The sequence below is a fragment of the Anabas testudineus genome, chromosome 22, assembly GCF_900324465.2.
Source record: "Anabas testudineus chromosome 22, fAnaTes1.2, whole genome shotgun sequence".
Taxonomy (NCBI): domain Eukaryota; kingdom Metazoa; phylum Chordata; class Actinopteri; order Anabantiformes; family Anabantidae; genus Anabas; species Anabas testudineus.
In genome coordinates this window covers 14371919-14389111 of record NC_046630.1, presented here as the reverse complement: position 1 = coordinate 14389111, position 17193 = coordinate 14371919, and the positions used below count along the sequence as shown (strand labels likewise).

Below are 17193 nucleotides of genomic sequence, written 5' to 3'. Positions count from 1 at the left end.
CTCATTCACAAAGGGCACCTTTACCAGTAAAGCTATATGATAACAGCATAAAAAGCTACTTTTTGTCACTTAAAGCTATAGGATGAGAGGGGACATTTGCATTGTCCAAATGGACTCCTTTCCCAGCTTGGTTTAATGTTTTTTGTGTTTCATTGCCCAAATTGCTGAAACTATAAATAACCATAGATCTTAGTGAGTAAAGGGTGACCAAAACAATATTAATATTCATAAATAAATTGGATAGCATTAGATTACTTAATTAATTGGCCAGTGAGTGCAAATTTGATTTGGTTTGTTGTCGACTCCTCATTTTGCACCTCTGCTTTCTAAAAACATTTTCATACAACCTAACTAAAAATCTAAATGTTTTTCTGAGGACCATAATTACAATTGGAGGATAAACTCTCAGTCACTTTGAACACAGTGTGTTTAATTATCTATCTTGGGATTGTGGTGTAACAGTTCTGTGCATTGTATGCCCATCAGTCACCCCATTAGTTGCAATAGGACATAATCCATCCAGTGCATTATGTTCTCTACAAAAACTGAATCATGTAGCTGGAGTTTAGTTGAAGATTAACATCATTTTTAGGAGACATGGTTCGACTGTTAGGATTGTTTCCAAATGAAAACTAAACTCATATACCTTTGTAATACTATAAAAAAAAAAAAAAAGATTTCTAATCCTTTGTACCACTCTGCCTAGGTTCGTACTCGTGACACGGCCGCACCCATCGGGGCCTTCATGTGGCCCCTGCACTGGTCCATGTGGCTGGGCATCTTTGTCTCCCTTCATGTTACTGCCATCTTCCTCACTTTGTATGAATGGCACAGCCCATTTGGAATGACGCCACGTGGACGCAACCGCGACAGAGTGTTCTCCTTTTCCTCGGCGCTCAATGTGTGCTACGCTATTCTTTTTGGGAGAACAGTCGCCATCAAGCCGCCAAAGTGCTGGACAGGTCGTCTATTGATGAATCTCTGGGCCATCTTCTGTTTGTTCTGTCTATCCACCTACACTGCTAATCTAGCTGCTGTCATGGTTGGGGAGAAGACCTACGAACAACTGTCAGGGATACATGACCCAAAGGTACAAGAGCTCCACTTTCTACAGTTAAAGTTTAATGTTCTTTAGAGTCCATCACTAACGCAGGCTTTCTACATACATTTACTCCCTGCCCAAGGCCACCTTGCCATACCCTCATGCCACTCATGTTATGTATTTTTTGATATGCCACATCAACACTTGATAGAGTAGACTAAGAAGTACAAACTCATAATAAATAGAACATGGGCATATTATGACTTGACTTGTTTAGTCAGTCATGAATGTTTAATGTCACCGAGAAATAATTTTTCAGGGGCCTTAATTTAAAAAGGTCAAATTCACCAAATCACACAACTGCCTCCTCTGTATTAAAATATCTAACTGCTTCTAGCTCAAAATCCTTTTTCAGTTCAGTTGACATCAGCTTCACTGGAAAACAGTCCTCCATATGATGTCACCTGGAGGAATTTTATTTTTAGCTAGAAGTCGAGAGATATTTTAATACAGGGGAGTTTAATAAGAACTTTAAGTAAAAGTATCCATGTAATATAATAATGATGTGCAGTGGCACGAAAAAGTATTTGAATCTTCTGAATTTTAGTGGTTTTCTGCAATAATTTCTCATAAAATGTTATCTGATCTTTATCTAAGTCAAGAGTATTAACAAAAATAATAACACAAAAATATCTGATCTTTCATGTCTTTATTGAGAACAACCATTACAACCTCATAGTGATAGAGGAAAAAGTATGTGAACCCTTGGAATTAATAACTGGTTGACCCCCCTTGACAGCAATAAACTCAACCAGGCGCTTCCTGTAGCTGTGAATCAGACCTGCACATCGTTGAGAAGGAATTTTAGCCCATTCTTACTGGAGAATTGCTTTAGCTCTGTCGTATTCTTTGGACATCTCATGTGTAGCTCTCTTCAAATTGTTCCATAGCATACCTTTTTATACCAGAGGTAGTGCTGTGTGTTCTTTCCAAATAGTTCAATCTTAGTTTCATCAGTCCACAAAATATTTTGCCAATATTGCTGTGCACTGTCAATGTGCTCTTTTAGCGAGCTGCAGGTGTGCAGCAATGTCCTTTTTATTAAGCAGCAGCTTCCTTCCTGGTGTCCTGTCATAGACACCCTTCTTGTTCAATGTTTTACCTATTTTTAAATCATGAACACAGATGTTAGCCAGTTCCAACGATTCCTTCTGATCTTGCCGTCTCTCTGGGTTGTTTCTTAACCTCATTAATGAGTGTTTGTTGAGTTCTTGGGGTCATTTTGACTGGCCGCCCACTTCTTGGTAGAGTAGCCTCAGTCCCAAAGTGTCTCCATTTGTAGATTGTTTGTCTAACTGTAGACTGGTGAGTTTCTAAAGCCTTTGTCATCACTTTGTAACCCTTTCCAACTTTATGTAAATCAACGATTATTGATCGTAGATCCTCTTAAAGCTCCTATTGATGAGGCATGGCTCACATTCTTCTTGTGCAGAGCAAACTCAAAACGTTAGAGTGGTTTTTATCAGTCAAAGTAGCTCTAGTCCACACCTCCAAACTAATTTTCTTAACAAGACTCCAGATATGCTAACACCTGAGTCAGCTTTTTTAAGGTCAATATTCAAAGGGTTCATGAGGTTTTTTTGGTTGTTCTTAATAAAGACATGAAAGATCTGAATTTTTGTGTGTTATTATTTTAGGCACATTGTATTTGTTAATACTTTTGACTTAAATGAAGATCAGATCACATTTTATGAAAGAATTCATGCAGAAAACCCTGATTTTCCAAAAGGTTTACAAACCTTGCCACTATATGTATACTTTTTCAATGTTAAAGTTTGATTTAAAAGTCTTTTGATCCAATTTAAGTTTAATCTGGTGCGCTGTCTTTGCAATCGTGGTTGTTTACGTTCTCTCAAGTCTATGATGACTAATGGGCTGTTGTTAAAATTCTCTTGCCCTTGACAAAACTGCAGACCAACTGATCAGCTATTTGTTCATTCTTTAAAAAAAAATCTCTTAAACTTTAGGTCTGTAAACACGGTGCAGTAATTTATTCAATTAGACCACTTTTGTAAGTGCAACTGGGGTAAAGTAATTACAACTCTCTGAATCACAAAAGCACAGAAACACTGAGTGACTTCTGGAAAAGAAAAGCAAAACAAGCATATTAGTGTAAAGTCTTAGGTGAGTGTTCTTTCTACATCTGAGAATTAATAAATTGAAAAAATTAAAAAGATAAACAGAAATATCTGATTCAACTGAAAAATATGAATATCAGTAGAGTAACACCTTGGCTTCCTTTTTCTCTCCTGCAGTTGCACCATCCCTCTCAGGGATTCCGATTTGCTACGGTGAGAGAGAGCAGCGCAGAGGACTACGTCAAGAAGAGTTTCCCTGAGATGCACGAATACATGAGAAGATACAATGTCCCAGCTACACCAGATGGCATACACAATCTCAAGTAAATCAGAGTTATACAGTACATACAGCCCACGCACAGTATATTTACATGCTTGCCTTCACTGAATCAGGTCCAACTATTCTGATTTGAAGATATTTTTGTCTTTATTTGATAGTTTATTAGTAGGGAGGTGGACAGGAGACATGGGAGAAGAGAATGTGGTATGACAGACAACAAAGGTCCTGAGCCAGACTCTAACTGGGGACGCTGCATTTATGCGGCATGTGCTGTAACCATTCAGCGACCAAGGCACTCTGCAGTGGTGTCTGCTCTACAATAATCACTATTTAAACAGTTTGCTTTCTGTCATTCCCTAAATATCAATCTGTCTCTGGTTACATAAAATAGAATAACAAATCTAACTTGCGTGTCCAAGTCAACATTTTTAGAAAAGGAAAAAAAAAAGCATCCCTGCTGCTGTTATTCCCCATTGCAAGCCTGCCTGTTTGCATTCATACCTCACTCTCCTACTTACCCTGCCATTGCTGTCATCCTAAGCTGCTTCAACATTCAACTGGCATCCCTGTGGAGCAAAGCAGAATATAGCGAGAAAAGGCAGCTGGAGTGCCGGGCCTAGGCTGAGTAGGACACAATTCGAATGGATGAAACAAGATTTTTCACTGAGCTTGTAAAATGCTGATTAGAGGGTTCAAGGGAAAATGTCATCTTTAGAAAATTACAACTCGGGAACAAGACAGTGTACAAGTGCCCCATGATGCAACTTTGAATACTGTGTCCTCAGGGTTTATTCCCCAAGGTACCTGGCATTTAGTTATCAGTTACATAATGAGATACAGTAGGTTATGTGTGTGTTTGTGTGTGTGTGCTATGTGAATCACCATCGTATTCTTGGCATCTATACACAAACAGCAACATGGGGAGATTTAATCCAATGCTATTCATGAATTCAGTTCTGAAGTGTTAAGAATTCTATTTAGATTTTCATCCTTTGTCAGCTTTTTGTTATGGATTTTATTTTATGGTCATCTTCATCTAATTAAAATGCTTTTTTTCCAAAAACATAAAACAAACATAGTAAAACACTGTAAAAACATTTGAGACACAATTCCTAATACTGTAAACAGAATTGTAAGTTAAAAGGCTTAGAATCAATCGAGGCGAAGCATTCTACTTTAAAAAGCTGCGAAGTAGTCTGTCTAAAATAATTTACCTGAGGCTTAAAGGGCTCTGAGGTTTTCTGCTAAGCAGTGGTTGTAAAGTGTGGGAAATGGTCTATTTTTTTTTTTATGTAGATCAATACAGTGATAAGAGCGATAAGAGCAATATTTATCTCCCATAATGTAATGCAAAGCACAGTGATAACCTTCATAAAGATGTTTTAAGGTAGAGATGTGAAGTCTGGTTGTGAACTTATCATTTTATCAAGACAGAAGCATGATTTATTCAGATTATTATCTTACTGTCTATCCAAAAGTGATGTTTTGAAACAGTTACAGTAACATTAGAGCATTACTGATGGTACATAGGTTAGACCCAGTGAGGACCCTTGCAGTACCCCCATATTTATTAAAAGGGAAGATTTTTATTATGCCATTTTGGGCATACAGGTTTGCTATGACAACAGCATAGCATGTGAGATTATAGAATATCTATTAGGCACTTGTCTTGGTTCTCATTCCTGCATCTGTGCACCCATTACAGTATGTGTTTTAGTTGGTACTGATTTTACCACAGCAATTGAAGCCAGCTACAACTAACTACAGCTAACTACCAACTACATCAGATAATCATCTGATATTATTTTGTCTTATCAAAGCACAAAAAGAGGCATTGAAAACACTGTCATATTCCTACAGTCTAGCACAGTCTAATTCACGAAGGGGTTTCCTTGAATATAAAATAAACAAATTGCAGAGAATTTTAACCTGGTTGCTGATGGTCATGATGTGAAGACGTTTCCCTGATCAACTTAAGAGATTCAACATTAATGGAACTGCTTCACATGACCTTGCATTTAATAAAGCTACAATACACCACGTAACTGTGTCCTCTGGCTAGTAGCATTTTCCATTTGTAGCATCAGGATGCAGTTCAGCTCCTTTTACATCTCCAAATAATGATGAAGAGAAAGAAGCAAGCTAATTCAACCGGCAATAATGAACAGCCAGATTGTGGGTAGAATACTGCAGAGGGTTTGAAGCACTGTCCTTGACAACAAGCAAGCAAGGGGCTTTGTACCGTTTTGTATCCCACTAGACTTTAGCTGTCAGTAAAGACATTTTAGAGTTGATTTGTAAAAGCTTCACTGTAAGTGTTGTGACTCGACATGTCATCTCTGTAAACCACCATGTGAAATGTGGACTGTGAGTAACTGGTAGTATTGGAAAACCACAAAGAGTGGCCTGAGAAATGTTTAGTGACGGTTAAGAGAAATGTGTCGAATCATTTGTGATCCGTTCTTTTCATTTTCTGTGTGATAAACCATCCTCTCTGCATTACCCACCTATAACCACAAGCACAATTCATTCTCATTTATATGCTGTTTATGCATTATTCATTGCTTTCAGCTTTATCCAAATCACTTGTAAGTATTATTCCTCTGTTAGCTTTGATTTGGTGATTTATCATTTATTGAACAAAATGCAAACTTCCACATTTCAACATATCTATACAGCTTTACTTTAAGGGAGTATGGACTATGTACGGTCTGTCTACATTTCAAACAAGATAAGTGCATATATTTGATTTTGAATATGCGTTATGCATTGGTTTACCACAGTGTGGCTAAATATTGCTTGCAAAAATGTCTGTGCAGTGAAATGTTTAATTAACACAGCATGCCACATAGTTAGTGGTAAATCTACATTCACAGGAAGTGCCACATCCTCTCAAAGGCTGGTCATAACATATAAACATATTTTAAAAAATCCCTAACTCTTCTAAGTCTCGTTCAACAGTTTGAAGCTCTGAAATGCACGACGTCTTTAACTACACCTGCACTTCCAGTACACTGTATCTTCTCCCTGTGTGTTTACAGGGCTGACCCTCAGAAACTGGATGCGTTCATCATGGACAAAGCTCTGCTGGACTATGAGGTCTCCATAGATGCAGACTGTAAAACACTGACTGTCGGAAAACCCTTTGCAATAGAAGGTAACACGTAAAAGCTCATAATGTGACTATTTATGTTTTTAGATCACTAACTGTGTGTTTGCTGATCAGTAAGAGTAGTGCTCGATTAAGAACATTTTAAAAGACTTTAGTCATTACTGGATAGTTTTCTAGTTTGTGGCATCACAGCAATATTCACAAATATGTGTTGGCTTTTAATTATCACTTGATTTTAAGAGGTCTTTCTGCATGACCAACCAAGCATGAGCATTTTTAGGCCAGACAATATCAATCACTGAACATTTGCACAGCAGTTAATCTTCTGCCTCTCAAAAGCTTACATCCTTTTCTCTCTACTGTTAATCTCTGGTCCATTTAGCAAGACTCTTCCTCCCACTGTGAAAATGTTCCCGTGGTGGTTGCTTCCATTACAGGCCACCACAGTCCCAGATTCCAGTGTTGTTGTTAATTACTTAATGCACTCTTAAGCCTTCAGGATACAATACAAATCAATCAGCGTACTTCCTATTGTGGAAAGGTACTTCTGTTATTGGCTATTGTTGGATTTATCACACTGGCATGCTCAGACATTCTGAGATATATTGACATTGTCAAGTACCTGCTTTTGCCAAAATTGCCGGGACTCCTTTCTTTCTGCTCAACAGCTGTTTTCTTTATTCTTCTACACAGCTATAAACTAGCAGAAGAAAATAATGGCGCTATGTGATTGTAAGGTGGAAATGATTTTGCCGCTGTGACAGAGGGATAATTGCTAGGGAGTCTGTGTGTATATAAGGAATTGCGTGTGTTGTGGGGACTCAAATCTTACAACACACTCACTTGTGGGGACATCACTGAATTTTAGGGTGATGCCTGGACCAAGGATAGTAAGGTTATAGTTAGGTCAAGTTAGGTGAGAGTTAGAGATGCTTAGAGATGCTGTAGTTATGGTTGGAATACGTCTCCAGCAAAGGAATGTAAGTCAACATAATGCCCCCTCAAGTGATGAAAACCAGACTGTGTGTGCGTGTGTTTGTCTTCTGACAGGCTACGGCATCGGCCTCCCTCAGAACTCTCCACTCACCTCCAATATCTCAGAGCTTGTTAGTCAGTACAAGTCAGATGGCTTCATGGACACGCTGCATGACAAATGGTACAAGGTTGTGCCCTGCGGGAAGCGCAGCTTTGCTGTGACTGAGGTAAGAACAGCACCACCAGGCGCATTCAGCAGCAGTAAAGGTACTGTTACTATTGACTGAGGCATTTTGATAGATGTTGAAGTTATCAACACCCATAGATTTAGCTCAAATCTACAACTGTAAATCAGTCAGGATGCAATACAGTTTAAATTCACCGTATCATCATGGTTTCACCTGCTTTGCAGGATTTTGTTTATTTTTATCCAACACTGGACAAATTCCATTCAACTAAAGACATATAAATAATTATCATGGAGCCTTTATTGAAAAATGTGAAATAACCTTTTTAAATAAATAAAGTAAATCAAATGTGTCCTTACCCAGGCCACAACCTGCATGCCCAGTCATCTCTCCTTTGTCACTTAGACCGTGGTCCCTGACCCTCAAGCTGCTAACCAAGCTGTGTCCCCATAACTTCAGTCCTAAGTGCTCCAGGCCCTGTGGTCAACTCTTTTCTGCTATTACAGAGCACTTAGCTCTCTTAACAGCCTGGCCATGTCTTCACACAGCTGTGACTCTGAAATCCTCAAAAGTGACTCATGGCTCAGTACAGACTGTCTCTCCCCAATCACTGCATGTCCCTTCCCTAACCAGTCCTCATTCTGTATATTTATTATTTATTTTCTTGTGGACTGGGTGACAGGTTATATAAACTCTGTTAGTTCCTTATAATGATATCTAATTAAGAAGAACTCATAGCGTGTGCCTTGGAATGACAGTGTCACCTGAATACCTTACACAAATTATTTACTAACTCATGAGTCTCATGAGAAACTGACAGTGTACATTGCAGCGCCACAGATTCAGTGTCAGTGAAGAGAACTATTTTCCACTGTGTAACAGCTAGACGTGTCATAGATGCTATCTGGAGATGCAGACATTTAAATTGCTCCAGGTACATTTCATTTTGCAGCACCATGCCTTCACCTGCTTACAGTGACAGCAGAGAAAGTTGTCAGTATGGGAAGACCAATATTTTGCATCATATGTGTCTCATATAATATCACATGCAGCTATATCTGGTACATACAGTACCAGTGTCCTGCAGAATTTGCAGCACCATGACTCCTGTTTATTTATTTGTTGGGAAAAACAAAAAGAACACTGGACATTATTAGCCAGAAATTCACGTGATATAAGCAGTGTATAAATTACTGGCAAGGCTGGCTCCTTTTAGTCCTGCTCAGACTTTTGTAGCAATCTTTTATTTCGACAAATTACTGCTTTGCCACCAGCAGCAAACCTGGTTTCCTGAAAAGATGAAAAGTCTTGTGGATTGACTTTAGTGAGGCAGCCAAACTCTCTGGAGTTTGGCGATCTCTCCGTCCCCCCCCCCCCCCCCCCCCCCAAAAAAAGTTGATACCATTTCAAGTAATAGAATAAATACCAATAAATGTTATATTATTCAGTTAGCTAACGTTAAAAACGCTGGAAGAATCAGAAATATATTATGATTATGGGGTTGATGATTGTTATGTACTTTATTGCAAGTAATAAGTAGTAAGTAAGATTTAGTTTTTATGCAATAAAGCTAAGTATTAGATTGAAGTAAAGTCACATGTGTTCAATAAGCTTGTCTTACTCTTAAGAGGATAATGCCAACATATTTACCACTGTCTGTATTGCCCGACCTCCGATGAATCTCTCTCTCTCCAAAATTTCATTACAGCAGGCTCACCAAGTCACAATACTGCAACGACAAGTTTAATCCACTGTGTTTTCTTTCCCAACATGATTTTTATAATGCAGCCATCGCAGCTGCTCCTGTATCACAAACTGTTCCACACTTAGCAGCAGGAGATTTATATGAAAGACCACGCAGTACTTTCAGCAAATGCTCAATTAAGAAATGAATTGTGATATCACATTTAGAGATGGTTAATAGACTCTCACGTACAGTATGTTTCTGTGAGGTCACTCTCCACGCCGATGTATTTAGAACAGAATAAGGGCCAAATTAAAGAGCAGGTGAAAGCAAAATACAATTATCCCAGAATGAGAAGGTTTTTCTCAGGAGCAGGATTTTCAGAGATTCTGAAAATAGAACTCTAACGTATGACTATGACTTGCTATCCACTTTAATTATATGTTATTATGCAAATTATTTTCTAGTTATTAAACATGTGTCATATTAAGTCAAATTATGGACAGAGAAATTTCCTACCTTGAGCCTGTATGTCTCTGCCAACCAATTAATCCACAGTTTACATGCATCTCTGTCCAGACTCTATTCTGCAGGTGGATATTTGTTCCAGATGTACTGTAATGAAATTCCCTCCAGCTTTTCTGATGACATTGTGTTGAAAATGGGAGCGATAGGAAGTTACAGTGAATCTTGAGCTTTGACCACCAAAATCTAATCAGTTCACCCTTGAGTCGTAGAAGTAGAAGTTTGTGGTAATTTGTCCTGTGTTATTGCTTTCACAAGAATGATAGGGGCAGACAGATGGACAGCCCTACTGCAAAACCTACTGCCTCCCGCACATAATTAGAAAAATACCGTAGGCTTTACTGTACATCTGTCAATGCAGAATCTTCTCCTTTAGGCTGCTGTTAATAATATTTTGAAAACAATTAGAGAAAACCAATAACCACTGTGTTTACACTTAGGTTATTAACTTATTAACTTATCACTAATGTTGAAATGTAAAGTGTAAAATTTCTTTGCTCAGTAATGTGACTGTTTTACCACCATGCACCACAACCTGATGGACTTTATACTGTCCCCCATGTGTCTCTCATTGTCTCTCTCCAGACACTACAGATGGGTATAAAGCATTTCTCTGGTCTGTTTGTGATGCTCTGCGTGGGTGTGGCCTTATCTTTACTGACCACGATAGCAGAACACATTGTGTACAAGCTGGTGATCCCAAGGGTCAAGGAGCCACGCTTCAAATACTGGCTGCACACTAGCCAGGTACTGAACTTTTACACATCAGTCACACAAATGCAAATAAATGCATAGTGAAGGTTTTATTGTTGTTCTTTCTCATACATGTCACACTGCATGGGATGCCTAGCTTTTAAAGTTCCCAGTTTACAGAGAATCACAAAGAATAGTCACAAAGTAAAGACAGAGCATGTGATAGTTAATGTTTTGCTTGTTTTCCAGAGATTACACCGGGCCCTCAACTCAGTCTTCACTGATGACAAACTACCGACTGTTACCAAGCCCGGGAAGAGGTACTGTTCCTGTTACTGTAGACCAAGCTCTGTTAAGTTTCAGTTCAACCCAGTGAATTCATAGAAAAGTACTTAATCTTTAATTAGACGCACAGTAACTGACTGAACTAAATTTAAACTGTTGTATTTTAATTTATCATTAATTTAGTTTGTTTTGTTATGACCTGGGACTCCTATCATGCAAATATAAATAAGAAAACGGGCCTGTTGCTCATCTTAATGTTACAACACTTCAAATTACTTTAGTTAGAGATGTCAACGAAGTGACAATTTGTAGCAAATGGTTATAGAGATAGATTTGGTGGAAAAGACTCTGTAGCTTGAGAGATCTCATGTGGAACCTGCTGAGAGAGCTAATCCCCCACACATGAACATGAATTTTAGTTACAACATGATATATAAGGAAGAGGGTACCGTCACCATCAGAATGACAGTAAGTGCCGGCTTATAATATCCCTGAAGCTCACTTGAATGAACATGATTAGATGTTACTGCTCACTCAGTTTGAATGGTATAATTGTAAAGAATAGTGGAAACACATTGAGTCAGTTAGTGTGACGTCTCAGTGCTCTGCTTGAACTAATGCCATGTATCAAAAACAACTAAATATTATACAGGAAAGCGGCAGATAGTTAGAGTCTGAACCCGGTTCACTGCACCACATACGACTGAGCTCATATGTTGTAATCTCTATTCACACCCATGCACAGAATCATGCCCAGCAAGATGCCACTTTTCCAGACTTAAACCGCCCATTGGCCAAATTATCAGACAGAGAATAAGTGACATCAATTAACATTCGAGTGGCAGTTAAGGCACCCCTTTTTAATCGCACACTAAATAGCATGGGCAGTCCTTTGGAAGCTAATTATCAGTAAAGGATATTAAGGAAATAATCTCTGGCTGGCGTCACAAAGTATTGTTTGGCACAGAGGGTGAGAAAGGGAGATTAAGAAAATCTTGACAGCTTCTTTTTTTAACAAATTTGAGTGTCTTTTCAAATACTGCATGGGTGCACTTTGTCCAGATGAAGTACATAAACCTTCACAGATGTTTTGACACCACTAAAGTGTGCATCACATTGTAGCATCCCACGTCTGCTGGAGTCTCCTGCACATGAATAGCATCTCGCTGACACCTGCAAATTAGATACACTATTCCAGAAATTGAATATTTCCTCTTGTCTAGTTGTAAGTGGACCTACTACAATTTGTCTCTGTGCATACATTTTCCATTAACAAGGTACTGTGTCCATGTAGAGTAGAAGGCACAGTGTCTGAGGAAGGAGAAGTAAGTGGGAAATTTATGGCTCTTTTTAGTCTTCTAAGGAGAGATCAAGACAATCCCCAATCTTCTGTGCAGCAAAGGAGTTTCAGTTTATCACAATTTGTATGGAAAATGTTGCTCTTTCACATCTAGCACCTCACACAGAGGGGACACTCAGGTGGTGGACTGAAAGTGGGGATTAAATACACATAATAATTTTGGAGCCAAGGCCATGAGCGGGATGCCTGTGGCAATGAAGATAGATTACCTGCCCCTGCATAATTACTCTCATTCGATCAAGCTCTTCTGCATTTTGCCCGCACACACAGAGTCAGAAATGATTACTCATATTTCATATAACATCACGTCATATTGTCACTGCCCTACAGACACCAGGTGCGTAAGACGTATGTTTTGCAAGTATTGTACGTACTGAAATTGGCTGTTCAGTATGATTCCACCCTGGAGTTACAGGAAAATACTGCACGCAAACAAACAGTGCTGCTACAGTTTTATCTTGTGGGAGAGCTTTCTATACACCTCTTGCTCATCAGTATAATAAAAAGAAGGAGTTACGTAACCAAATAGATCAAATAGGTAAAACTTAAATGGCTTAAAATGACCATTTAGGATTAAGCATATTTCATTTCCTGGCTGGCTAACAAGATTGTAGAATCCAAAGGCACCAGGGAGAGCTAGCAGATGTGTCTCTAATACCCTGAAACACTCTCCGATGGCCAATTAAGATTATGTGATTTAGTATCAAACTCAGTATTAAGGTCATGTAGCTCTACAAAAGCCCTTCAACAGATATCTGCACTGAAACAAGATAATCTGTCACTTCTACTATAGATCATTAATATCACATTACATTTTACAGGAGATGTGCAGTAGTTCTTTATTTAATGTTTGTTTCATGTGTACACTTAAATGCTGGTCAGTTCTTAAATGTGATGCTCATACAACACAACCTATCAGCTTAATTTAAATGAAAGGATAAACTACACTAACACAAAAAGAACAGATGTGACATTAACATCCTCACCCCGGTGACTGGCCTCACCAGGGTGATCTACAGTCATTCACGGCTGTACAGAAATGCACCACAGAGCTTTTGGAGGCTGACAATGTTCCTCAAAGACATTTCTTCAGGATCACTATGTTTAAGATGCACACGTGTCCTGCTTTTTGAATGGAAACCTCACTATTCACCATGCTAAAGCTGTGCCTGCAGTTTGATTGTGACTGCTTGTAGCAACATCTGTACTGACAGATGCGTTGGGAAATACTGGTCATTGGTGAATTATTCCAATTACATTCAATGAAAGCATGTTAGAGAACTGCTGCAGGTAAAATGTGAATAAACAATGAGCTGTTCTCTTTTCATAGTTTAAAATGATTGGCATGAGAAATAAAAATAGTTGCCATTATTAAAAGTTCTGCGCAGTGACAGGCTGTCTTTCTTGTGTGCATGAAACAACATTAGATGGATGAAAATCAATATGTTAATGAGGGATTGAACATTTCTTAATGAGAGGAATCTAGTGACCCAGCAAATTAGAAGCAGCATGAACCAGATATTTAAATTATGTGGAGGAATCAGAAAGCAGGATTGCTTTTCTGAAGAAAAGTAGCAGGAGTACACCTCCTCAGCAGCAGTCACTTATTTTTCTGTAAATGAAGGAAGTAGGCTGAATTGCAGCTCTTTATATACCATAGACTTGACTGGCCTCTTCACATACACAATGTAACACAAAGAGCTGTTTATGAGTTAGAAATAGAGAAACCCACTGATGTCAGTGAGAGAAACACAATAATGAGCTTCACAAGTCTTCCCCTCTTATATGTGCAGTTCGTCTTTGAGGTTTACATAACCGATGGCAGGAGCTTCAGTGCTTCAAGAGCAACTAAAGGGGTACCTGCATTTAAATCTGTGGGAAAGTAAATAGGTTTGGAAATTGTGTTCAACAGTGCAAATTTGATGACTATGATGTTTTTTTCAAAATGTAAAGAAAAACAGGAGAGCCAGTCTTCCAGAGGTGAGAATAGTGATGCAGGACATGACAGTGTGTCAGCAAGAACAGTCTGCCCACACTTAAAGAGAGCAGGATTTAAAAGGAGCCTTGTAATGCATGAACCCCTCATTACAAAGATGAAGGCAAAATTGAGAGTTCAGTGGTGCAAAAGACAAAGAAACTGGTCTACAGAGATGTGGAATGTGGTCAGGCCATTTAGCATATTCTTCACAAGTGGGTGAGTGTACATGTGGAAGAGAGTTTGGTTCAGCTTGTCTCATTTAAGGGATTTTCCATTGCAAATCAATATTAAGTTGTTAAATCTGACACCTAAACCCGAGCTAACGATGGCTGAATCTATGTCAAGGTTGACTGAAACTGTTCTAGTGGCACATGGTGGTTGGTTTTTCCTTTAATTTGTCATTTGAATGCAATTCATGAATGTAACACACATGCAGTGGGTGCTCAGCATTTGTTTTCAGTGCAGACAATGCAACACCAGCCAAAGAGGTAGAGCTCTGAGATCATTTACTTGCTGTGATACAGCCAAATTCAAATCTTCAGAAGGTAATGCCTTCAAAATATATTAAAATAAGGATAATTATCCCAAGGCTTAAAGCTTAAGAGATCTGATTATGACAACTATGCTGAAAAATAGTTTCTCTCTCATTTCAGGTATGATGTAAGCACAGGTGCCTTCTTATCAAAAGGTCCATATATCACTTTAAGATGAAACTCTTTTCATGTTCTTATATTCTGATGGCTCATCCTTGAGCTTCAGGTCGCTTTTGATGCCAGGAGTACCTCATTAAATTCTTCTTGTGACTTTTTTATCATCTGAAGAAATACTTTGGATTCAAAGAGTTCTTCAGTTAGGTTGCATTCATATGTTCAGGAACTTGCTTTTCTGCTCCTTTAATGAAACGCTGGTTCTTTTTCGTTTAGTTTGCAGCTCTGGCCCAATAGATGTGAAAGGTCTGTTTTAGAAAGGGAACAAGATCTGGTTCTTTTGTAAGACAAGTTGGAACTACCCAGTAAAGTATAGCAGTAAACACTGGAGTTGACAAAGAGTGCAGTGCATTGTATTGGTGCATTATATATGGGAATCAGTGATTGGGTGATAGTCTGTGCATTGCGCCATAACATTACCATTTAAATCCAATAGTAATATGTTTGCGAGGACTTCTCATGAATATAAATTTGTAAAATACAAGTTTTTCTTTTTTGTTTGTTTCTCTGGATTTACACTCAGAGTTGTGCAGATATCACTTTACTAGGTCCATGTTGATTTGATGTTTATTTTCATGTCTACTGCATTTGATGTTGTCATGTTGCCAGGGTGAACCATGGGTGGTTGTGTGGTTTTAAAGTGCCAGTGAGTTTGCTTTGAGATTAAATATTTATGTGGTTTAGGGTTTCAGTGTAGGAGTACATAAAACATGATCATGCACAGTAAATGAGTGGAAATGAATGCAGGAGAAATGCTGTAAGATGGACACTGATTGCTGCTCATTCGGCTCTCCCATCACTCTTTGAAACAAAACAAAAAGAAAGGAGATTTGTTGCTGCTGTTGCTTTTTAATCCCCAGTGGCGGGTGACGTGTGTTCAAGTCTGGAGAGAAGGTGATGCTTGTGATGTTGTGTCAAACTGTCACATCACACTTTCAAGCCATGTTACTGCTGCTAGTGCTCATTAGCTTAAAAATGAAGATGGACCTCCAGGATGAATGGCAGAGGTTGGTGGGATCATTGGAGGCAAACTAATTGGACTCATGTCTTTGCATGAGACTTATTCATTAAAAGACGAAACAGCAAAAACTTGGCATTGTATTTTAACACTGACATGATTATAATGACTGTGACTTTGTTAAATATTTTGCTTGTCTTATCTTCATTGCTCAAAAATGTTAAAAACACAGCTGACTGTACAGTAGTCACGAAAAGATCTGCCATCTGATGCACTATTCTTATAGGATTCAGCCTGTAAAGATGCACTTCAGGTGATAAACAGCTCTGGCACACTGCGGCAAAAGAATTTCCATCTTATGTTTGTGTTTCTGTCTAATCTCCAGGTGCAATGAAGGAAACAATCAGTCAGCGTCTTGGAATCCTGCAGAGTCCAGGCGTAGGGTCCTTCCACAGGAAATGCAGAATGACCTGGAACGACCACCTTCCCAGGATCTTCCTCCTCCACCACCACCTTCTCCCCTTCCTCATCCCCATTCTCTTCCCTTACTGGAGAAACACCTGCCCATAGTGACCACTTCAAATGGACGCTCTGACCTACTAGGGCGGGCACTGGGACAAGGACTGGGGCCAGGACAGGGGGGCTCTGGACAAGGCATAGCACAGTGCCGAGGACTGGCTGCAGGTGACTGTGGCCCGGGCGTGGGTCCCAGCCGAAACCCACTGGTTCAGGAACTATCAGAACTGGAGGGTCAAATCCTTGTGATCAAGCAGCAGCTGCAGTCAGCCATGAGGAGGAAGAGAGAGCTAGAACAGTACCAATCAGAAAACCAGCAAGCAAACCAGACTGCACCCAGTCATGCCACTACACACCAGTCTAACCAGTTTGTTCAGTATATACAGCCCCACCAGCAGACTAACCAACACACAAACACACTTCCAGAGTTCTGAAGCCTTTCTCCTCTCTTTTCTCAGAGAGACCTAGTTAGAAATGGGACTAGTTCCAAAACTGGAAAAGGATCCTTGCCCGAGCTCTGGAGAAGGCTCAGGAGTTTCCCCGAATGCTGGACTGAGATTCTTCCTCTGTAAATCCAGTAGGACATTTCCTGATTTCTGGAACATGAGATTTGAGTTGATGAGACGCACTGGACAAAGGTGAACCAGGGATCCTGAAACAAATCTGTCCTCACTAGTCTGTTTCTGTCCCTGAAGAGCTGTGCCACCCTTTCCTCGTCTTAACTTTACTTAACCTCCTGTTTGTGATCCCTC

The 17193-nt window shown here is 39.3% G+C and overlaps 1 protein-coding gene across 1 annotated transcript in view; it reads left to right on the top strand.

Moving 5' to 3' along the window:
• Positions 1 to 16875, top strand: part of grin3a (glutamate receptor, ionotropic, N-methyl-D-aspartate 3A) — a 33554-nt gene extending 16679 nt beyond the window's left edge. Inside the window, exons 4-10 of the mRNA XM_026340109.1 lie at positions 707 to 1090; positions 3358 to 3503; positions 6502 to 6617; positions 7623 to 7774; positions 10530 to 10691; positions 10887 to 10957; positions 16311 to 16875. Coding sequence (XP_026195894.1) covers positions 707 to 1090; positions 3358 to 3503; positions 6502 to 6617; positions 7623 to 7774; positions 10530 to 10691; positions 10887 to 10957; positions 16311 to 16875 — 1596 coding nt within the window. The remainder of the gene's footprint in view (positions 1 to 706; positions 1091 to 3357; positions 3504 to 6501; positions 6618 to 7622; positions 7775 to 10529; positions 10692 to 10886; positions 10958 to 16310) is intronic.
• Positions 16876 to 17193: the final 318 nt, after the last annotated feature.